We start from the raw sequence: 24505 nt of genomic DNA, 5'->3' as shown, positions 1-24505 counted from the left end.
TTAGCAGTTAATGCTGGCTAGCTAAGTCTGAAGACTTCCCCCAAGAAAGCCCTGTAACTACCCCTCTGTTGACTGTCTCATATTACCCTCCCTGTGAATTTAGGTGGTTAAATTTAGCCATCTAGCTGGGAGAAATTTTTTAAAGTAGGGTTTTAACTGTCTAATTCCCAAAGTTAGGTAGTTAAACCCTTTGAGTTTTGATGTGAAAGTCATTTTAATTGTTACACTGTTAATGTTTGTTTCAGTCTACCCAGTACAGTATGGATCATTTCTCAGGGATGCACAACTGGTACGCCTGCTCTCATGCTCGACCCACATATTGCAATGTATGCAGGGAGGCACTATCTGGGGTCACCTCGCATGGACTGTCCTGTGAGGGTACGTATCATTCTCCACCTCGCCCCCACAGATTTTTTTTTTCACTACTTACTGCTATGCCCTGTCCTTCCTTAGGAGTTATGCCGAGAGGCGTTACACCCTCCTTCAGTGGACTGTCCTGTGAAGGGTGCACACGCTGTCGCCCTTCCTTGGGGGGGGGGGGGGGGAGGTGCTCTCCTATGAGGATACATACCATCCTCATCCCTTGTGTTTGCTTTCTGCAGATGTGGGACATGTTTTCAAATTCCTAACGGACAGCTCTTTCCTGCTGTCGTTTTTGGTCTACTGTGAGGATCTGAGAAAGCTGAGTTTGATAGGTCCCTGCTCCTTCACCTCTGTGCAGAACTCCAGAGTATTAATATACTAGCACAGTTATGCTTAGGAGAGCCTCCGGGCAGGACAGCAGCGACTAGTAGAGGATGCCATAGTTATCCATCCCTCTGTCAGATTACCATGCCCAGCACTGAGTAATAAATAAATAAAAATAAAATAGGGGAGGACTGTGGGAGAAGACCTCCATGATATTTCCAGCAGGCACTGCTCTGGTCATCCTTTCCTGACATTAGTGGGCTTAAATTCGTGGGAGCGGTGGTGTGCCGCTGGGGGCACACTGAAGCCACACAGCAAAGGGGCATGCCCCTTTGGACTGCTTTGGAGCTCTTCCCTTGGAAGTCTTGGACCTGGTAGCAGGTGTGGAGAAGAAGAGGAAGGGGTGCTGTGAAAGATTTTCCGGCCGAACCCACAGCTCCCTCCTTTTCAACTCAACCAACCCTGGAGTCCTTTCAGTTTCTAGTTCAAGCCTCCCAGTAAGAAACATTAGGAATGACCACCTCTTTGCTAGATACAACTACTGTATCTTTGAGCTCTTTAGGCCTACGGGCTCCTCAGGCATTGGCATTACCTCAAGGGTGAATTGAGGCTGCGACGAGGGGTGTCAACGTGGCCTTCTCCTCTCCCAATGTGGTCAGACAATACCCCAATCAAGGTATGTCTACATCTCCAAACATGGCAGTTTCTTTTGCCAGTGTACAGGAAGAGAAATCTGAGGTAATCACCGGGAATATAATATGGAATGCTATTTTGAAGCTGGAAAGTACTCTTACCCAGAGGGATAGATTCAGTATTGTCTAATATGGAGGGAGTGGCTTCCCAGGTCCAGGAGAGTTCCTATTCAATTAGAGACTATGTTGGATAGTTGATTGCAATTAAGGAGAAAGCTTCCACTTTACATGAGACTAGTGCATCTGTAATTAAAGATAATGTATTGTTGCATCGCAAGACTGAGGGCCATTGGGAATTTTAGTAGAAGATAAATGTAAGATTTTTTAAAATTTTCCCAGGTGTCCCATGACCACGCCATTGGATTTGTTCACAAAATTTCATATTGATTATTTGAAAGTTTCTAAAGATGTTGTTTCTAGTGTTAATAAGATACTAGGGAGGTAGCAAATGTTGCCCCAGGTTCTTATGATTTATCAAATTTTTTGGCACAGTCCAACTCTTTGGTTCAAGATAGTGCGACTATGTTAGTTTAATATGCTTGGGAATCTGGTAAACAGTGGGCATTAAGTTTTTTTTTCCAACTCAAAGATGTTCAATTTTTGGGGCATAAAATCCTGCTGTTTCTTGACTTTGTTAAGGCGACCCAGTAACACAGGAAGGCTTTTTCTGTCCAAAAGAGAGAGTTTTATCCCTGGGAGCCACCTTTCAATTAAGGTTTCCTTGTAAATGTATTATTAAATTCAAACAAGATAAATGCATGCAATTAAAATATTTCTTAGTAGGATTACTACAGCCTGATTGTATCCCTTAGCATACAGCCAATAGAAGATAGGTTTGCTTTTCCTTTGTGCAGATTTCTTAATGGTATTCTCCCTTAATATGGCCTATGGATGTGGTTTGAGGGTTTATGTCTTTTCTTCAATTGTTGTTACCTTTTTCTTATGGACTCAGTGTTTTTCCTACCTCTAGAACATTCTCGATTGTAAATATGAAATGCATAAAAAAATTAAAATAAAATACTCATTAGTGCTGTGCAGCACGAAGGTAATGGTTTAGAACAACTGGAATCCTTCGTTTGCACCCTGTAGAGGAAAACCTGTGGCTAAATCACCTTTTTAAGTTGTCATAAGCATCCAAGAGTCCTCTTGGTCTTGGTTGTGTGGCCGAAACTCGCTGGGCAGGTTTCCATTCTGGAGCAGTTGGCACAGAGTGGATTCATGGGATGCACGATGCATTTAGTATTCCCTATAAGTTGGAAGGGAGAGAGTAGTCACACTGAGTCCTGCCGGCACGGTTAGTGACTATGAAGAACTTCATGTGGCCAGGCTCTGTGCCTCCCGTCTGTCCGTTGTCCCAGCACCAGAGGGAAACTGATGAGCATTGCACGTCTTGCTCCTGCATTGTTTGGTTTTGCTGCCAGATGTGTTGTCGCCGTGTGAGTAGGAGATGGGGAGGGAGGGAGGGAGGGAATGTTGTTAACATGTCCGTGCCGGACTAATGAGCCAGGATGCAAGGTGCACAGGGTTACTGTCTTTCTCTGTCTCGCCCTAGTGTGCAAGTTCAAAGCTCACAAGCGCTGCGCTGTTAGAGCCACTAATAACTGCAAGTGGACCACACTGGCCTCCATTGGGAAGGACATCATCGAGGATGAAGAAGGGGTATGACAGTCTCCAGACATCTTTCTGACATTCCTTTACTCAGACCCCCTTCCCTGGGCCTGTGAGTTTGGCTCCCCTCATCATCAGCATTGTGACTGCTTCACTGCTGTACCCCTGGGGGCTCTGGCTATGGGTATACAAGGAGGGAAACGTTCCCTGTTTATCTCAGTTGTGCTAGGCACTGGATTTCGGGTACAAGGAGCGGGGTGGAGAAGGGAGGGAAAAGGCATGGAGGGGAAGGGAGAAAAGTGCTGACAGTGCCTGCTGTGTTTGTGTCAGCCTTTGGATGCTCAGGATGGATAGGGAAAGGGGTTCAGTGACTGCTGTCTGTGACTCAGGCGTTGGGTTTGAGGACTGTTGGTGACTGCTGTCTGTAGTTTAAATGTTGGAAGGTCGGGTCCTTTTCTGTGAATCTTTATATTACTCTTTGGCCCTTTGCAGATCTCTATGCCTCACCAGTGGTTGGAAGGGAACCTCCCAGTCAGCGCTAAGTGCATGGTGTGTGATAAAACTTGTGGCAGTGTCCTCCGGCTACAGGACTGGCGCTGCCTCTGGTGCAAGGCCATGGTAAGCAGGGTGGTCATAGCCCCTCTGCCTTTTGTGGCTCTGTGTATTACACAACTCACTTCCCTCCTCTGTCCCTTCTCATCCCACACTGTCCTCATCCTGTGCTCACTTCTTTCATTTATCCGCACTCTCTCTTCACATTGTTCCCGCCCTGCGCTTTCTTCTCTCCTCTGCCCCTCATCCCCTCTTTCTTCAACCAGTCCTCATCCTGTGCTCTCCTCTGTGCCATCTTGTTCCACACTGTTGTCATCCTGTGCTCACTTCTTTCTTGAGCTCACTGTCGCCAGACTGTCCTCATACTGTTCACTTCTCTAGCTCCTCATCCCCACACTCACTTCTGTCCCTTCTCCCCTCTTTCCATGCTGTCTTATCCTGTTCTCACATCTTTGTTTTGTCTCCACATTCTGCTCATCCTGTACTCACTTGTCCCTTCATCCCCTTTCTCCCCACCCTGTGCTTATCCCCTGCTTACTTTTTTCCTCCGTCCCATCTCATTCCACACTTTCTTTCTTAACTCACTTCTCTCCTCTCTCCCCTCTTGTTCCACTCTGTCCTTGTCTTGAGCTCACTTCTCTCCTCTGTCCCCTCTCTCTCCACGCTTTCATCCTGTGTTCACTTCTCTCTGTCTCAATTCTCTCATCTTTCCTACAGCCTCACATTATCTGTACCACTCGTATCAAGTTTAGTCATATAGCATCTCTCTATAATCACAGTATTCTCTTAATATAAAGCTTAAAAAACATACAGTAAAAACACAAAACAAAATACAAAAGCATAATAAAATACACAATAAAATAGCTGTTTTACTCCAAAATGGCCTACAACAACATAAAATACCAAAATATAAAAATGACAGTATGACACTTCTAGATAGCCTTGCTTCAAGCCCCTGTGCATTTCTTTTCAAAAGCTGCCAACTTTGTCCTCTCTTGTGCCCCCTTCCCCCACCCCAATCACTCACCAACTTTTGAAAAGTGGAAAAGTCTGAATTTGGTAGAACTAGGTCCTTCCTTTTCAAAGTTATAAGGGACACACACATACACAAACTGTATACATTTCTTATGGCAAAACTGCCAACTCTACCTTTCTCCTATGTCATTCCCCCCCTCCCTCCCCCCAAATCACTCAGCAACTTTGAAAAGTAGAAAAGTCAGATGTCTCCTCCCACCCACCGGACCTATCTACTCACAGTTTGGTGAAACTAGGTCTCAGATATCCACACAAACCACAACACACAAGAGATTTTGCCATCTGATAAGCCTCTCTGTTCTAGTGAACTGTGGCTAAAAACCAGGTAACACTGTAAAACCGATACAACACAGTTAATAACTCTTAAGGCTTGAAGGCTCACCAGGGCTCTGAGCTGCCAGCAGCATCTACTTCCTTCTGCTGCTAGCAACTGCAGCAACAGAATGGTTTCGGAGTTCATTACCAGAAATGACACCGCCAGCAGCTCAGAGCCCTTGCCAAAAAGAAATCCCCGCCCCATTTGTAAGCTTTAGCCTTAGAAAGCAGTAGGTACAGCTCATACTCTTCTGCAGCACCATCTAATGCTAGTCGTGGGTACTGCTTTTTAGACAGAATCTGAATAACCTGATGGTCTGTTAATGTAATCTGTAGAAGAGTATTTCTGTTATACTTAGTACTGATGGATATTGCCTCTTAGGCTGTGTGATGTCTTGAAATAATGTGATTTTCTGGCTGGACTGCTCACGTCCTGTCTCATGCCATCTTTCCCCATCCTTGCTGGTCTCTAATGAGGAGGGGCCAGTGCTGCTACAGCACAACCATATCAGCATGAGGCTTCCTAGAACCAAACAAGCAAATATGGTCAGTGCCAACAACACAACTGCATGGCAGGTTCTTGTGCAGCTCTCTCTCCCCCAAAACACCCCCTGCCCCTCCCAACTGACATTTTGTGCAATCCTTGTGTTTCCAAAAGACTTCAAAAAGTGCAAGGGCTCTGCCCCTAAGAAATGTACTTGTTGAGTTAATTTTTTTTCCTTAATTTATCTTCGTGTGTGGCGTAATTCCTGTGAAGCCCCCCCTTGTGTGTGAGAAGTTCCCTCAGGGGTAGGTTCTGCCTGCGTTGTAATCTACAGCAGGGCTTGACGAAGTTCATGGCACCCGGGAGTTTCTGCCCCAGTTTAGCATCAGCCCTCGTGCCACTGGAAAAGCTGTTCCCTTCGGTTGGCAGTGCATGGCTCTTAGCAAGTTTGAGCCAGGCAGTGCCAGAACTCCCGTGCTGGTCTCGCAGTCTGGCGAGAATTGAGACCACCAGACCAGCACGGGAGTTCTGCCACCGCTGGCTGGTTTGGGAGTGACTGGGTGGGAGGTGTTGGGTGGGTGGCTGACTGCATGGAGAGTGGGTGTTTAACTAGCTGGAGGTCGACTGGCTGGGTGGGCCAGCGGTGGGTAGATGACTAGGGTGGGCAGAGAGATGGGTGGCTGAGGGGTATAGTGGATGAGTGGTAAGGGGGGAGACTGGCAGGGAGTGGGGGTTGAGAGAGAGAGGTGACTGCTGAGAAGGAGAGAGGGAGACTAGTGGGGATGAGATGGGGTGGGAGAGAGGGAGACTGGGATGAGTGGGATTGAGAGAGAGAGGGAGGGAGACTGGTAGGGGCAAGGGAGGATGGGAATGATGAAGGCAGTTTTGAGAGAGAGAGAGAGAGAGACTGATGAGGATGGGAAGGGGGGTTAAGAGAGAAAGGAGGAGACTACAGGAACCTGCATTAAATTAAAATTAAGGGCCTTACCTTTGAGCTGTAGTCTCAGCCATGTTGCTGTATGTATATGTCCATATGACTTTAAGTACAATTTTTTGGCAGACGTGTTTTTCTGGCTGGAAGAGTTTTTGTTTTATTTGTTCCATTGAGATCTTGTGTGTTTTTATGTACACCGCTCTTGAACGTTAGATAGAGCAGATATGAATCTTTTTAAATAAATAAATGTGAAAACAGCCTTAATAAATCAGGTCCTAGAGGGATGATGGTAGAACTTGGAGGGTGATTCAACCCCCCCCCCCCCCCATTAGCCCATTGCACCTAGCCACTGGCTCTTAACTTTATGGGCTGGCTCCTAGATCCAGGCCTGCCCTACACTAGTCAATACCCAGAGAAAACTTTCCCAGACAAATAATTATTACCATCTATGTAGACATTTAATAGGTCGGCACTCCTGATATCGAACACCTTCTTTGCCTTATATATAATCATCAACCAATATCTAATTTTTTCTTTTTTTTTTCTTTTGCAATTAAAAACTTATCTTAGCAAGTCGTGAAACTGGAACTCCCTGACACGGGTCCGTGTTTCGAGTCACCGCATCGGAGGGATGTTTTCCTGTTAAAGCCGCTACTTCTTCCGCTTTCAGATTATTTTAAATATCAAATTGTTGCCTTTTTCGCCGTACTATCTTTTAGGCGCCAGTGTGAAAAGCGGAAGCTAAAAGAATTTTCAAAGCTTCTTATCCCTGCGTTCTGGCCCTGCCCCCTCCCCAGAATCCTCCCTCTTTTGAATCCCCTCCCACTCAGTGACTGCTATTTCCAATATCAGATGTGTGATTGTTGAAAGACTTTTATCCTGATTCCCTGATATAGGGGAACCTTTTAAAGCTGCGAAACTGCTAATTCCCTTGCCCTTTTGGAGTACGGATATTATACTGAATACAGTTATGGAATCGTAGTTTGAGCTCCTGGGGGGGGGGGTCAGTGCTTCTTTATTTACTTTTACCATTAAGGTGGAGTTTTGATTTGCATTCTGTTTGGCAAGATGAGTGGTTCAGCAAAAACCGAAACAATGAAATGATTACAGCCAATCATATTAACATCCAGAGTGATATGTTTTGTAAAATTCTTTGTCTAGGGGAGCTAACTCTTTTATGAGAGAGTTGAGGTTCATCAGTCAGGACTGTCAACAGGTCATTCACGGATTGCTGTCGCAGTGCTTATATGTATAGTCCATTTTTATTTTATCAAAAATATTTTTCATTATATCTTATTATGTAAAAGCAATTCAGCTTCTTGTGAAGGGGGTATACAGGAGAAAACCCCCAAACACCTGGCCTGGCCAAACGTAAACCCTATAGCAACAGGGAATCGTGGTTCAGGGGCACTTCCCTAGACAAGGGGAATAACTAGTCAGGTGCAGGAAGGGAAAAAGGCCCCAGAGAAGAGAAGGAAGTCTAGGGAAGGCTAGCACTGCTCAAGTTTCAAGTGCATTGTGAACTTTGCTTTGAAACTGCTAAGGGACTGTTTCTATTTTGATTGTTCTGTCTGTAATCAAAAAAGGTTAGAGAGAATTGCCAGGATCCAGCCTGATTCTGTCTTCTGGCAGCTAGGAGACTGCTCACGGTGCCAAACGTCTAAATTCAGAAAATATTATAGTGATATATATATATATATATATATATATAATGTTTAAGATAGATGCAAAAATTCTGGTCATCGAAAACACTCTCATGTAATTAAAATATGTTCAAACATTTCATGATACCTCATTTCTTCCTTTTACGCAGAAAGTTGCATATGGTTATGATGTTTATGTGAATTTCTGTGCAATAAGTACATCACTAAAGAGAGAAATGTTCTCATAGGAAACTAGGCAAGAAATGAAGTCAACTGGTGACCATATACTACATTAACCAATGGGAGGGCAGCTTTACAAATATTTGATGACATTACAGTGTGCTCTGAACTCTTTAAGGTTTCAGCTGAAACTGGCCCTTTTCCCTATAGAAAATGAAGAATAAGTGCCAGGGATGTTGAGGGCAAGTGGGCCAGGGTTCATGGTGTGCCACAAATTTGAATGGAATGTATGTGAATAGTTCAAAAGCTTATTAGGGAAGGGTAGATAGATAAAATGATCTTCTAAGGCTAATTTCTCTAAAGAAAACTAGGCAAAAGCAACAAGTCTCATAAACAGGTCTGTCTGAAAAATACATGCAAGCCACCTCTATAAAAAAAAAAACAGTTCAGTGTTCCATCAAGAACTCGGTCTGTATAACATGCAAAGATCAATGTCACCAGGTTTCAGTCTTGAATATAAATGGTCGTCTCAGTGGGTTTCAGCCTTAAATGTAGATGGTCTGCATTAAAGTAGGTTTTCTGTACCTGTTTACAAAGAGCTTTGCACAACATAGTGTTTTGAATGAACTCCACTTTTGCACCATCCTAAAAAGAATATTGACATATCCTAATTTGTAAGCTGAATTGTTTTTATAAAACACAAAATATAATGAAAAATGGTCATCTTTGCCTTAGAACCAGACAAGAACTTTGGATTCTTCTTTGTAATAGAAATTCCATGTTTTTGGGACAGAAAATCCGATATGTGTAACTCAAGCTAAGCAGAGAACTTTTCTTTAGGTGTGGCAATGCATTTTAGATGTGGCTGCAGGATATATGTTTTGACTTTCATAAGTTAAATATAGGGGGAATTAGCTTTATTTTTTCTGACCCTGTGCAATTAGAAGAATTTCTTTCTCGGGGTAAGAATAGTTTGTCCAAAATGAAATGTGAAGCATATATATCTGTGGGCCCAATATTCAAAACTAAATATTTGTTAGCCCAATAAGACATATCCAGCTAACTCAATGGGATACTCATCAGCTCGACTATGCTGCTGAATATCCATACACATATTGCTACATAACTGGATACTGTAAGTTAAATCTGGCTAAGTTAGATCTGCTGTTTGGCAGGTCTAAGTTATCTGGTTAACTTATCCAGTTAAGATAACCGGATACGTAGACTCACCCCGATTCACCCCAAGTTAGCCAACTATCTACTTAGCCAAATAAATACTTATCCAGCTAAGTGGCAGCTGCTGAACATAATCAGATATGCCTCCTATATCTCCTTCTGTCTGTCTGTCTGTCTGTCTCTCTCTCTCTCTCTATATATATATATATATATATATATGTAACATGCTCATGGGAATTATTTTTCTATTTTGGATTCTTTATTTTTCAATGATTAGTATGGGAGACCTACTTTGATGGTTCTCTTTTTATTGTCCTCCTGACTGATGAATTTATGAAAAGAGGTATACGTTATATCTGGAACAAATGTTTTTAAATATTGCGACAAGTGATTAATTAATGATGTGTTAATGATTAACCACCTTTCTCTCATAAAAAACAATTTGCTCCCCTAAAAGAAGAATTTTGCAAAATGGATCACTTTAGATGTTGGCATGTCAAATTGAGTGGCCCTCCATGGTAGATGCAGATATGAATTTTCTGAGGATCTGACTCTGGTTGTGTTATAATAAGATGGATTCATATTTGAATGTTGTTCCATGATAATGATATTTGCTGAGGAAGAACAGTGTGACAGCCTCAGACTTTGAGGTACTGATGGTCATTGCTCTCTCTTGAGTGGCAGTACCTGTCGGTCCTACCTGTTCAGGCGTTAATAAAAGGAAGTTAACAATAAGAAAATTGCTATTTGGTGAAAGCTAAAGTAAAAAAATAAACCACCAGAGGCACTGCACTGAAAATTGTCAGTGGACATGTGCATGTACTTATACTGTGTGGATTTGTACACTTTGCCTATAATGATTTCTGGTTCTTGCAGGTGCACTCTGCATGCAAAGACCTTTTACCTACCAAGTGCCCTCTTGGCTTGTGTAAAGTTTCTGTTATACCCCCTACTGCTCTGAACAGCATTGATTCTGACGGTAGGTAAAGCTCTGGTGTCTTTCTCTTTTTCCAGTTTTCTCCTGCGCCCTCCCCCCCCTCTCTCTCTTCTCTACTGTAATTCACCTGCTCTGCTTTTCTCTGCCAATCAGGTTTCTGGAAGGCAAGCTGCCCACCCTCCTGCACCAGTCCCCTTCTGGTTTTTGTGAACTCTAAAAGTGGAGACAACCAGGGCGTGAAGTTCTTGCGGAGATTTAAACAGCTGCTAAACCCTGCACAAGTCTTTGACCTGATGAATGGAGGCCCTCACCTCGGGTAAGAATGACCTGCGATAATGGAGAGAGACCTTGGTACCCAAGGGTAGGGGAAATAAAGCTGCTTAGATAGAGAGAGATTGAGAATTGGAGAGTGAGGAAAGAGATTCATGAGATTGCAGGAAAGTAGGATAGTGAGAGTATAAGAGAGAGAGGTTCAGAGCAATAGTGGGAGACCCACACAGAAGGGGAAGGCAGAGTAAGGAAATATATGCAGAAGACTGCAGAGAAAATGGGGAGAGAGTGCTAAGAGAAAAAGAAGCAGGAAGGAAGTTGCATTAATGAGTGCAATTCATATATTCTTATTAGATAGATGGTTTGCAGTGTGGATTAGGCTGAATGATCCTAATTAATATTCATCACATTACAATGTTAGAGAGGGAGAGCAGTATCAAGCTCCTTTACAAAGGAATAAGCTGTGTGGGTTTATGCATTAAATTGGGGTTGACTAATAGCAGGGGCTTTGGAGCCCCTGCTTTTATAAAGAGGGAGACCTTACCCAGCAGGATAGGACAGCATAGAGAAACGGGTCAGTAGAAAGGACTCCTACTTCCTGTACAGCCTGTCACTTCACCCATCTGCTTCCTCACAGTTTACGCTTATTCCAGAAGTTTGACACCTTTCGGATTCTGGTTTGTGGTGGGGATGGCAGTGTCGGATGGGTTCTCTCTGAAATTGACAGCCTCAGTCTTCACAAGCAGGTACTTTCCTAGACCCTATGATCCAAATTTTAAGATTTAAGTTTTAAAAAGGATCAGAATCCAGAGTCCTCTGCTCTCTGAACACAGGGTACCCTATTGTTCCTATTACAAGTCAGCAGTGCCAACTAGTGGTGGTGTGGAAAAACTGCACAATCCAACTTCTGTTGGGCGAGAGAATGTTTAGCATCACTCGGCAGTCTACAGCAAGAAAAAACCTCCCAAAAATCTCCCCTCCCCCTTTTTTTTTTTTTTTTTTTAAATCTTTGAACCATGGGTTTCTTTTCAAATTGTAGAAACTGAGGTTTCGCAGAAAAGTTTTTTGTTTTGTTTTTTTTAAATGTGCAGTGCAGTCTAAAACAGAAGAGAAAGTCTGTATCACTTTGTTAGCATGGGCTTGGGGGAACTTCCACCCCAGAAGAAGTGAGAGAGTCGTCATGGACCCAGAAATTCTCTTGTGGGCTGGGAGAAGAGAGAAAATTAGTATGAGCCAGAGGATCCCCCTCCTTGGATCCTGGAAAGAGAGCACAGTAAGCATGGACTTGGAATCCCTCTCTGAGTCATGGAAGAAGAGAGGGCGCTAGCACAGAACTTGGGAGGAGAGATCGATCCCAGCGTAGGTCAGAGGATTCCCTTCCCAGGCCCACAGAGGGGAGAAAGAATTAGAATTGAAATGAGCATGAGGATTGTCTTCCCAGATCCTTGGAAGAGATTGGAACCCTACTCTAAGCTCTTGGAAGACGGCAAAATTTAGCCCATGCCTAGCCAGACCCCGAGAGGAGAGAAGAGTCCTTGCAAATCAGGGATCCTCTCCCTGCGTCCCAGGAGACAGAAAAAAGAGAGTAAGCAGGGGACTGGGCATCCCTTCCCTGGGTCCCAGGGGAAAAAAGAACTGCTTGTAACAATCCCAGGCTTCCCCTCCTTGGGCCCAGGAAGAAGACAGAAGTCCGTGGATGCTCTTCTTAAAACCCAGAAGGAGAGGAGAGTCAACAAGAGGAATTAAAAAAAAAAAAATCTTATGCTTTTTTTTTTTCTTTCTTTTAATGGGTTTCCTCGTGCCCATTTTATTATACTTGTCTAACAGTTCCAATTGTTTCTTTAAGCTTAGGGGATGTAATAGATAATTTAGACCATTAGGCGGTAGCAAGGCTGTCTCTCAGGCCTCCTTTTAGGGCCTGCTCTCAAACAGATACAAGAACTACAGTAGCAGTAAGTAACGTCTCTTGTGGCAGCTGCCAGGAATATGAACTGCTGGCTCTTCAGATGAGCCTTTGTTTCTTTTTTTTTTTCTCACCCTGTAGTTTCTCTCTTCTTCTTTGGGTTTCTGGCTTCGTTGAGACAAGGGCTGGGATCTGACCCATCAGCCTTCATTTGCAGTTGGGAATTTGACCCCCCTGTTTTATATTATCTGCAGCAATAGTCCTTGGAAAAGGGGGTCTGTGCACCAAGCCTGCTTTGGGGAGCCCTGCAATCTTGGGCCCTAAATCTGGTCACTGAGTGTGACTGTTGCAAGTGATTGAGTCCCTCCCCCCCCCTGGGTTGTGATCGCTTCCTCTGAGGCCTCAACTGACAGAGAGCAGAAAAAAATTGCAAAAAAAAAAAAGTCTTTTCCTCAAAATAGATGTATAAGTAAACAATTTACATTTAAAATAAGAGGGCTGATTTTTCAGCTGAGGCAACATTTTTTCCCTTTTAAAAAAATGACAGTTTACTTCTAATAGAATCTGTTCAGGAGACAGTCAGAGAAACCAAATGCTCCAGGGAAGTCAGGTCAAGCAGACCTCTGTGCTGCAAACTTGATGGGGAAGAAGTCTTCCTGAACATGATGGGAGATTTTCAATCTATATTAGACTTTTAAAATGTTAACATCAATCATATCTGTCATTTCAAGATGACAGTCCTAAAAACTATGATGCAGGCCAGATGATCAGGATTCACTACTCCACAAAAGACTGATTTACACAGTCCCAAACCAAAATATCATTGGCGATGTTTCCAGTTTATAACAAAATTCCTAAATGATCAATATATATGAGCCTTCCTTTTAGATTAATAATTGTTCCCAGAGTTTTTCCACCAATGTAACCAATTTCAGAATATACCTGTATTGGGATGACATTCTGATCAAAGATTAGACTCATAAGGAATGTTACAGTGCCAGAACCACAGAAAGAAAAAAGAAATCATGGGATAGAGTGTTAACCGGGAAATAGGTCCATGTCAAAAATGGTCTGAATAGAGTCAACCAGGTGGCTCAGCAGAAGTGTTATGCATGGCCAGGCAGAGAACCTGGTTTCAGTTCCTGGATCAGTCCTCTGCTCTTTGGGTTGGCTGGCACAGGGATGTCATAGTTATTGCATAACAGCAACACGTGGTGGTTGAATTTAGGGTCCGCGTTAGTTGGTTTCCAGAAGAAGCCCTAGTGCATGTCCTCTGGTTGCTGTAATGACTGGACTTAGTGAGCTCTGGGAGAGGATGTTAAATAATGGGAACATGCATGACTAGTTGTGAATGAAGGTTCATGATACTATATCCCAGCCCAAGTTCTGACTGAGCTGGAAGCCTAAAGGAGCTGCACTCCTGATGCTTGGATTACCTGCCTGGATTGTTCTGCCTTCTGTCTGGATCTTTGGAGCTACTGTCTGCTTATTTTCCCCAGTTCCCGGCATAGCTCCTACTCTGCCACTGGAGTCCCGCACCCTTATTACATCATTTAGGGGCACCACTGCTATAAGAACTGACAAAGGACACCAGAGGAAATTGTCTGCACTCCTGCTACTTGCATTACCTCCTGCTACTTGCATTACCTGCCTGGACTGTTCTGCCTTCTGTCTGGATTATTGGAGCTGCTGTCTGCATATTTTCCCCGGTTCCCGCACAGCGCCCGCTCTGCCATGGAGTCCCACCTCCTTATTATATCATCTGGGAGCGCTGCTGTCTATAAGAACTGACGCTGGAGGTGCACGAAGGAGCGTAACAAAGGAGCCTGCCCCTTTATGTGCCCTTCCTGCGCACCTGAGTATCGTTTAGAGAGACCATTCTGCTCAGTGGTCTACTTATCAACACCATTAACATTGGATATTCCAGTCTTCATGGGTCGTGGTCGCTATGGAGGATCACATCGCAGACCATGGTCACCTCGACCTAACAGCTCTGATTAACATTTCTTTGATTAAACAAAAATTAGCACCTGTTTCCAATGTCCTCACCATAGTATTAATCAATGTTCAATCCATAACTAAAAAACCTCCTATTATTTATGATTTTCTTACCAACTTTAATCCCGACTGCCTCTGCATTACTGAAAGCTGGTGTACTTCCAGTGATGTGCCATTACTAAACCACTGTTGCCCTAATGGTGGTTTGCGGTGTGCAGAAGCTTGATGCAGAGACCCTGCTTGTGCTGGGTGCAGAAGGTGCACGATAAGCGGTTGGGGATGATGGCTGAGGTAGCTCAGGCTGCCTGCTTAAAAGTGGGAAAGGCCTATGTGGTGGATGCCTTTTCTGACATGATTCGGACTTCTGCAGGACTATGGTCTCTGTGGTTGAGGCATGGAGACTTCTATGACTGCGAAATTGGTCAGAGGATGTGTGGTCTAAAGTCCAGCTGTCTAACCTCCCCTTCAAGAGCAAGCTGTTATTTGGGGAGGATCTGGAGCAGCTCATGTAGCAGTTGGGGGAGTCGAAGGGTAATAGGGTCCCCGAGGACAGGAAAACCTCCAAGTGCTTTCATCCGCAAGCTCGTTTCTGAGAGGTGTGTACGTTTCGTGCTGGTAGGAGCCCTGGCCAGCGGTGAAAAAAACAGAATTCGAGCAGCAGTCTTTCAAGCCCAATGCAGACCTCAGAGGGACGGTGGCCCCCAGAGGGGAGGCGATTGGACACGCGTTTTCAACGCGCTAGCGTTACCCGTTATTCAGTAAGGGGTCGAAAATGCGCGTCCAACCCCCCGAACCTAATAGTGCCTGCAACATACAAATGCATGTTGATGGCCCTATTAGGTATTCCCGCGTGATTCAGAAAGGAAAATGTGCAGCCAAGCCGCACATTTTACTTTCAGAAATTAGCGCCTACCCAAAGGTAGGCGCTAATTTCTCCGGGCACCGGGAAAGTGCACAGAAAAGCAGTAAAGACTGCTTTTCTGTGCTCCCTCCGACTTAATATCATGGCGATATTAAGTCGGAGGTCCCAAAAGTTAAAAAAAAAAATTGAAGTCGGCCTGCAGCTCGCGGGTTGAAAACCAGACGCCCAATTTTGCCGGCCTCCGGTTTCCGAACCCGTGGCTGTTAGTGGGTTTGAGAACCGATGCCGGCAAAATTGAACGTCGGTTGTCAAACTCACTGACAGCCACTGCTTCTCTCAAAAAAGAGGCACTAGGGACGCGCTAGTGTCCCTAGCGCCTATTTTTACCGCCGGGCCTAATTTCAATACTGAATCGCACGCACAGGAGAGTGGCCTGTGCGCGTGCCGGAGCGGACTTTACTGTATCGGCCCGTTAGTGAGTGCAGTGAGCAGAGCTACTATACTTGAGTAACTAGGAATGAAGTGGTGATAGAAATTAGCAAAGCCAAGAAATCGTTGGAGAGCCCGAAGACCCACTGGGCGAGGCCACTTCTTTATACTTGCCACTTTCTCTGGATCCATGTGAAACCTGGTGGATGATACAATATATCCTAAAAATGGAATAGATTCTTGCTCAAAGAGACACTTCTCCAATTTCACGTAAAGATGATGTTCCCAGAGATGCTGAAGTGCTTGTCATACTTGATAGTGATGATAGCTTTTGAAGAATTAAAATTAGCTTTTCTCAAAGACTCTTGTTTACGACATCCTGATCCTTCTTGACCATTTGTGGTGGAGGTGGACACTTCAGATTCTGTCGTTGGAGCGGTGCTTAGTCAATTCTCACCCAAGGGAACACTCTTACCTTGTTCTTATTTTTCTCGGAAGTTCACCTTTTCTGAGAAAAACTACAGATTTGGAGATAAGGAATTGCTTGCCATAAAGATGGCTTTTGAAGAATGGAGACAGTGGTTGGAGGGGGCTCAACATGAAATAACTGTATACACCGACCATAAGAACTTGGAGTACTTGTGTCAAACACCGATTAAATCCTCAACAAGCACGCTGGTCCCTTTTCTTCAGTCGATTTAATTTTTCTATTCGATATCGGGTTGGCAGCGGATTGTTGCGCCTTCGAAGCGGGAAGAGGGCGTCGGTGGGCGTTAGCGGCGTTTTGGGTCAGCAGGCTGAGGCGGATTGGTTACCTGCGATCCTCCTTTTCTGGACGCATGCTTGAGCGGCTGACGTGAGCAGCCGATGATGTCATCATATGGGGCTGGGTAAGGCCGCTGTCAGCTTCTCTGGATTTTTGTTTTATTTGTTTGTTCTTCTGTGTTTTTTCCTTCAGTCTCATTGCCTGTGGTCTCAGAAAGCGAGTATTCCTCTGGACTGTATATTTGGCTGAGTTTTTTACAAAATAAAGTTCAATTTTCAATGGTTACATCTGGAGTCATAGTTACCTCAGTGATTTATGCTTAACTGTTGCCTGGATCATTAACTACTATTATTCCTAATATCATCAATTTTGACGTGGATCTTTCCTGGACTCATTTTCTGTTAAAAGACTTTCTGGTAAGTCTTACTGGCTCCGGTACCCAAAGGTCCAATTTGCGGGGAACGTGGGCTAGTAAGGTGAAGTTCCTGTCTAGGATATTGGTATTGTCCGCCTTCCGACTGTAAGTAATTCTAAAGGGTATTCCTTTACTAATTCCATCTACCTTCAACCGGATCAAAGGTCTACATACATAACATAAACTCACCACAGATGTAACAAAACGTGTCACGGCTATTACGACATTGGCGCGACATTTCATAAAGTATATGAAATTAAATCTACAAGCTTTAAACTCAACAGTTTTAGTAATACGATTTGCTCATTCACACAGATGTTGCATAGTAGACTACTCATTGCTGTTGCTTATATAAGGCTGCGTCGTCATGGAAACAGGTTGGAATCTTGCAGCCGAGCTGGGGCTTGCCCAAGCAAGTTCTGGCATGATCAGGCAGAGTTTCTTGGTGTATTTTAAAAAAAAGTTAGTCTTTGTTACATGTTATGTTGCTTATGGCCGTCAAAAATACGACATAAATTTTAAAAATCATAAAAACTGCTGTCCAGCAAGAAAATATATGTATGCGAGATTGTTTTAAAATTTCAAAATTATTGTAACACAAAATTGGCCGTTTCTCAAAAACCTTACATGATGTACAAATTTCGAAGTAATATCTGTGATCAGCATAAAAAATCTATTTGGAACACCAAAAAGCCTGAAGGAAACAAAAACTTTGTTTACCAGTGAATTGTCAGCAATAGGAAATAAGATTCAAGTTTTGCAAAAAATACTGACCAAGCGTCATTGACATACAGTGAATTTCTAGAGTATTGAGAACAGTATATTGATTATATAACACTGTATCTTCTATTTTATGATTTGTATGGAAGTTGGCAAATGGGTGTGAAGGATGAATGCTGGTGTGATTGAAGGGCTTTCTTTTATTGTACAATTCTTTTAAATATATATGCTTTAACATACATGAGGACTGCTGAATTAGTTTGGTTATAATATTTATATGTTTGAATAGTTATAAGAGATTTATTGTGAATAAAGAAGCCTATAAGTAAAGAACCACTTGAATTATGAGATCCCAAAATACCCTTGTCAACTGATAAGCAGATTGTTAATACAATCAAAAAACATTTTGAAATGTCAATATGCTAATGCCAAATGTCTGAAAAGTAAGATGAGAGAGTTAGAATGTATAGCACTGAATGAAGAGGTAGACATAATTGGAGATCTGGTGGAATGAGGATAATCAGTGGGACATTGCTATACCAAGGTACAAATTATATCGCAATGATAGGGTGCATCAACAGTGGAGGATGGTAGCGCTTTGTTGGGGATGACATAAGAGTCCAACAGGATAAAGGTCCTGCTGGAAACAAAATACACAGTAAAAACATTATGGGTATAAATTCCATGTGTGATGGGGGCAAATATAGCGGTGGAGATATAATACTGTCTACCTGGACAAAATGAACAGATGGAAGACGAAATGGTAACAGAGATCAGGAAAGCTAAAAAATTTGGCAGCACAGTAATCATGGTAGATTTCAGTTGGGAAATATGACATCAGGGCATGCTAGGGAGGTAAAGTTTCTAGATGAAATAAATGACTGCTTCATGGAGAAGTTGGTCTGGGAACCGACGAGAGGGGAACCATTTTAGACCTAATACTTACTGGAACACAGGATTCAATACAAGAGATAACAGTGGTAGGGAGGCTCAGCAATAGTGATTATAGTGCCATCAAATTTGAGTTAATGACTGGAAGGAGGACATTAAGTAAATTTATAGCTCTAGCATTTAACTTTCAAAAGGGAGACTTTGATAAAATGAGGAAAATAGAAAAAAACTGAAAGATGCAGCTATAAAGGTTATGAGTTTACATCAGGCATGGGTTTATCATTTTGTAAGCCCAGTCTAGATATATTCCATGCATTAAAAAAAAGTGGAAGGAAGGCCAAATAACTGCCAGCATGGTTAAAAGGTGAAGTGAAAGAAATTTTTAGTCAAAAGAACTTCTTTTCAAAACTTGGAAAAAGGATCCATCTGAAGAAATTAGGAAAAAGCATAAGCATTGGCAAACTAGGTGTAAAATATTTATAATGCGGACTAAGAGAGAATTTGGAAAGAAGCTGGCCATAGTGATAAAAAATTATCATAACATTTTTTTAAATATGTCCAGAGCAGGAAGCCTGTGAGGGAGTCAGTTGGATGATCGAGGGGTTAAAGGGGCTCTTAGGGAAAATAAGGCCTTTGCAGAAAGACAACATGGATTCTTTGGATGTTGGGGAGATAACCTTGCTGGAAACTGTATTCAGTAGTGGTGATTCAGAAGAACTGAAACAAATCTGATGAGGATGGAAGATGTAATAAGGTAAATTGACAACTGAAGAATAGCAAATTGCCCAGAGCAGATGTTATATACCCCATAGTTCTCAAAGAACTCAAATGAGAAATTGTAGATCTATTACAAGTAATTTGTACCCAAAGATTGGAGGGTGACCAATACAACCCCGCTCTTTATAAAGGGTTCCAGGGGTGATCCATGAAACCATAGTCAGATGAGTTTCAATGCTGGGAAAAATCAGTGAAACTATTCTAAAGAACAAAGTCACAGAACATATAGAAAGATATGGTTTAATGAGACAAAGCCAGCATGGATTTACCCAAGGGAAATCTTGCCTAACCAATCTGCTACATTTTTTTTGAAGGGGTTAATAAACATGTGGATAATGGTGACTCAGTGGATGTAGTGTATTTGGATTTTCAGAAGGGGTTTGACAAAGTGCCCCAGAAGAGACTCCTGAGAAAATTAAAAAATTGTGGGATAGGAAGCAATGTCCTTTTGTAGATTGCAAATTGGTTAAAATATAGAAAACAGAGAGTAGGACTAAATGTCAGTTTTCTCAGTAGAGAAGGGTAAATAATGGAGTGCCTCAAGGATCTTTACTGGGACCAGTGCTTTTTATTATATTTATAAATATTCTGGAAAGGAGAGCAGTGATTGAGATGATCATATTTGCAGATGACACAAAATTATTCAGAGTTCTTCAATTACAAGTGATTGTGAAAAATTGCAGGAGGACCTTGCAAGACTGGAAGACTGAGCATTCACATGACAGATGAAATTTAATGTGGACAAGTGCAAGGTGATGCTCATGGGGGAAAGTAAATCACACACAGAAGTCCATATTCAAAAGCCATTTAGATGAATAACTCAAAAGTTACAAAAATTGCCCAAAAATATTAATTCCAGAAAACTCTAGAGCAATGTCTACTTCAGGGGGCTTAGTCCTTTCTTGTTGCTGCTCACAGATGGTCGGTCCTCTCAACATCTCAACGTTGTTCAAAACATGGATCCATGTCAGGGTGTTTTTCAGGTTTGGATTAAAAGCTAAGTACTGCTTTGGACATTAGGGTTATTGCACTCACTTCAGAGAGCTTTGGTTCAGCTTTGTTATATTGTTTGCATGACAAGCGTCATTTTATTTGCAACAAAAAATCTTTTTCAAAAAATATATAAAAGTGGACCAAAGAGTTAACCAGCTAACTCAAAAGTTATCCATCTAAATGGCAACTGGGGTATACTCAGCCACTTATCTGTCTAAATTGTAACTGGAATTATCCAGCTATAATTTAGATGGATAAAAAGGGGATGTTCTGGGGAGGGGTTGAGTTATTTGGCTAACCTAGCTGAATATTAGGTATATCCAGCTTGGTTAGACAGATAACTTTAGACCTGCTTCAGAACAGGTCTAACGTTATCTGACCTTGCATGGCCATATAACTTGCTACTTACCCAGATATCTTCAGAAATATCCGGGTAATGAGCGCATTTTAGAAAAAAGAAACAGTGTTTTGTAGGTAATAACACTGGTAGCCTACTGTTTAGTGTAAAAACATGTTTCCAGCATTATTACCTAGGTAATACTGGAAGCATTACATAGGTAAATATATTTCCATAGTCTAATGCAATGAACATTTATAACTAAAATTGTTAACAAGTTAGGGTTAAAGTTATCCAGTTTATGTAGCTGGTAACTTTAAACAAGTATTTCAGTGAAATGTTTATCCTGCTGAATATACTGGACAAGTTATCCGGCTAATTGTAGCCAAATAACTTGTCTTCTAAATGGCCTACCAAATATTGGCCTCAATATCAGGTCGATATAGTAAAGTGTGCTCCGTCGGAGCGCACTGTCAGCCTGCTCTGGACGCGTGTTTTCCCTTACCCCTTATTCAGTAAGGGGAGGAAAACACGCGGCCCACCCGCGGCACCTAATAGCGCCCTCAACATGCAAATGCATGTTGAGGGCCCTATTAGGTATGCGCGCGGGATACAGTAAGTAAAATGTGCAGCCAAGCCGCACATTTTACTTTCAGAAATTAGCGCCGACCCAAAGGTCGGCGCTAATTTCTTCCGGCGCCAGGAAAGTGCACAGAAAAGCAGTAAAAACTGCTTTTCTGTGCACCCTCCGACTTAATATCATAGCGATATTAAGTCGGAGGTCCCGAAAAGTAAAAAAAAGTAAAAAAAATAAAAATAAAAATTTGAATTCGGCCCGCGGCTGTCGGGCCGAAAACCGGACGCTCAATTTTGCCGGCGTCCGGTTTCCGAGCCCGTGGCTGTCAGCGGGCTCGAGAACCGACGCCGGCAAAATTGAGCGTCGGCTGTCAAACCCGCTGACAGCCGCCGCTCCGAGCCAAAAGGAGGCGCTAGGGACGCGCTAGTGTCCCTAGCGCCTCCTTTTCCTCGTTTGCACCGCGTCGCCTAATTTGCATACTGGATCGCTCGCACCGGCCAAGGGCCGGTGCGTGTGCCGGGAGAGCGGGCGTTCGTCCGCTCTCCCGCGGTTTTACAGTATCGGGCTGTATGTTAGGTTCCATATTAGGAGTTACCCTCAGGAAAAGGATCTGGGTGTCGTCGTGGACTATCATTTGAAATCCTCGACAGTGTGTGGCAGCAGTCAAAAAAGCAAACAGAATGTTAGGAATTAGGAAAAGAATGGAGAATAAAATGGAGAATGTAATAATGCTTCTGTATCACTTCATGGTGAGGCCACACCTGGAGTACTGTGTGCAAAAAAAATATAGTTACATTGGAAAAAGAACAGAGAAGGGCTATCGAAATGATTTAGAGGATGGAATGGCTTCCCTGTGAGGAAAGGCTAAAGAGGTTAGGGCTGTTCAGCATGGAAACAAAGATCACTGAGGGGGGGGGGATTTGATAGAGGTCTATGAAATCATGAGTGGTATAGAACAGATAAATGTAAATCGGTTATTTACTCTTTCAAAAAATACAAAAACTATGGGCTATTGCATGAGGTTAGTAGGTAACACATTCAAAACAAATCAGAGAATATTCTTTTTCACTCAACACACAATTAAGGTCTGGCGTTCATTGCTAGGAATGTGGTTAAGACAGCATAGCCAGGTTTAAAAAAGGTTTAGACAAGTTCCTGGAGGAGAACACCATAAACTATTAACCAGGTAGACTTAGGGAATAGCCACTACTTGTCATTGTGCAATTGCAGCATGAGATCTATTTACTATTTAGGATCTTGCCAGGTTCTTGTGACCTGGGTTGACCATTGTTAGAAACAGTATACTGGGTGATGGACCTTCTGTCTAATCCATTATGGCTGTTCTTATGCTCTTTGTCACCTGCATTTGTGACTGATTATTCTGCTGTCTTCAGAGATAGACAACTTTGCTTTCTGTCCTTTCCAGCTTGAAACACTAAAGAGTGGATGAGTAAGCCTTGCTAGATTACTCCTCGGCCTCTTTATTGGATAAGATCAAATGTAAGGTTTGAGCCATGAGCTGAGGGCAGTTTCTTCTTGGTCTTTGGGTTGAGGTTGAGAATCTGCAATATGGCTGCAAAACTCCAAGGGACTGGTACAGTAATGGGGGAGAAACTCTAAGCATGAAAGAAGAGCTGGATCGGGGGTTATCATATCTGATGATCTTAAGGTTGCCAAACAATTAGATAAGGTGATGGCAAAAGCCAGAAGGATATTTGGCTGCACAAGGAGAAGAATGATCAGCAGAAAATAGAAGGTAATTGTTGCCCCTGTATGAGTTCTTGGTGGGACTTCATTTAGAATACCGTGGATAATACTGGAGGCCACATCTTCAAAAGGAAATAAACCAGCTAGAGTCTGTCCAAAGGGTGATTACTGAAATGGATGTGGAGGGCAGGGGCCATAGTGAGAGCAACCCTGAGAAGGGTAGGAGAGGAGGAGTCACAAGGAGGAGAGGGCAAGAGGCAGAGAATGGGCATGAAAGTACTTGGACAGGGCCTTGGGAGGGAGGAGTGCTATAAACTGTTTGGCACCTTACAGAGGTGCCTTAAATGTGCTGCTACAGTTTTACTGAGATGTTTGTATTAATACGAGTGCCTTGAACTTGCTGCTATAATCTGTGGCTGTACTGAGATGTTTTTATTCTTATCCTAATTAGTCCTATGTTGATTTGACTGAGATGTGTTGTATTCTTAGTCCTGCTGAATTATTTCAAGTCCAAGTCCTGTTCTGCATTTTTACCTAGTTTAATCCTGTTGTTGCTGGATATCTGTTCTAGTCCTTTCTCAACTTGCCTTCAGATTAGAACTGTTAAGGTGTTACACCTACAGTTCTCTGACTATATGTTACCTTTCTAATGTGTTCTACCCATGCCTTGGGAGAAATTCTTATTCAAAAAGGTGGGTAATAAATCCAAATTCATAAAAGAACATTTGGGATGGGGCTGTGGGAAGAGGAAACGGAGGGAGAGGACCAAGGAAAGGACCAGAAAGGGAAGAGGACAGGAGAAAAATCACTCAGGAGGGGGGGTCACAGGTAGAAGGCAGGAGGGACAGAACCAGAGAAGGGCTGCAGGGAGGAAAAAGCAGGAGGGACAGCACTCATGAAGGGGCTGTGGGTGGAGGGAAGCAGGGCACTTGGGAAGGGACCATGGCGGAAGTGGGGACTAGAACTCATGAAGGGACCATAAGGGGGAGGGAAGGAGGGTAAGAAAACATTCTTTAATATTAAGTTGTATACATTACAAAGGATTCTTGAGTGCATGTTATTTATTACATTAATCAGTTTTCTGTATAGCATTTAACTGCATGTAAAAATTAGAGAGGCATGTGGAGTTCCACAACATTTTTGTAGGTTGAAGTGGTGCCCATGCTCTCCAAAAAGTTGGGAACTCCTGATCTAAGGAAATATTTCTTTACATAGAGGATGGATGCATGGAGCAGCTTCCCCATAAAGGTGAGAGAGACAGGGACAATATCTGAATTCAAGAAAGCACGGGATAAGCACAGGGAATCTATAAGGAAGTGGTAGAGTTTGTGGAGTTTAGCAGTTGTGTGGATGGGCACATGAAATAGGCCATATGGTCTTTTTCTGTCATTGTGTTTGTATGCACAAAAGTACATTAATATGCAGGTATATGTTAAACAGGTTCATAGCATGCTAATGACCTCATCAGTCACCTCTGCACTATGCACTAAGTCTCCCTGAGCAGATGTTTAATGTAAAGCGCTTTTTTTTGCACTTTAAATTAAACTTCTGTCAAGGGACTGTAGAAAAGCATTAGTGTGCTGATCCTGACAGTAGCAGATTACTGCTGGGCGAAGG

The 24505-nt window shown here is 42.9% G+C and overlaps 1 protein-coding gene across 8 annotated transcripts in view; it reads left to right on the top strand.

Moving 5' to 3' along the window:
• DGKD (diacylglycerol kinase delta) overlaps positions 1 to 24505 on the top strand; it is a 206032-nt gene that overhangs the window by 84686 nt on the left and 96841 nt on the right. For all 8 annotated transcript variants that reach the window (XR_003858538.1, XR_003858537.1, XM_029615077.1 and 5 more), the window contains 6 exons: positions 246 to 378; positions 2932 to 3038; positions 3480 to 3605; positions 10183 to 10285; positions 10397 to 10559; positions 11151 to 11259. Coding sequence is in view for 6 of the 8 variants with exons in the window: in XM_029615077.1 (XP_029470937.1) it covers positions 246 to 378; positions 2932 to 3038; positions 3480 to 3605; positions 10183 to 10285; positions 10397 to 10559; positions 11151 to 11259 (741 nt within the window). In the remaining 2 variants the exon portion in view is untranslated. The remainder of the gene's footprint in view (positions 1 to 245; positions 379 to 2931; positions 3039 to 3479; positions 3606 to 10182; positions 10286 to 10396; positions 10560 to 11150; positions 11260 to 24505) is intronic.

This window comes from Rhinatrema bivittatum, chromosome 9 (genome assembly GCF_901001135.1).
Source record: "Rhinatrema bivittatum chromosome 9, aRhiBiv1.1, whole genome shotgun sequence".
NCBI classification, from domain to species: domain Eukaryota; kingdom Metazoa; phylum Chordata; class Amphibia; order Gymnophiona; family Rhinatrematidae; genus Rhinatrema; species Rhinatrema bivittatum.
This window is presented reverse-complemented; position numbering and strand designations above follow the sequence as displayed.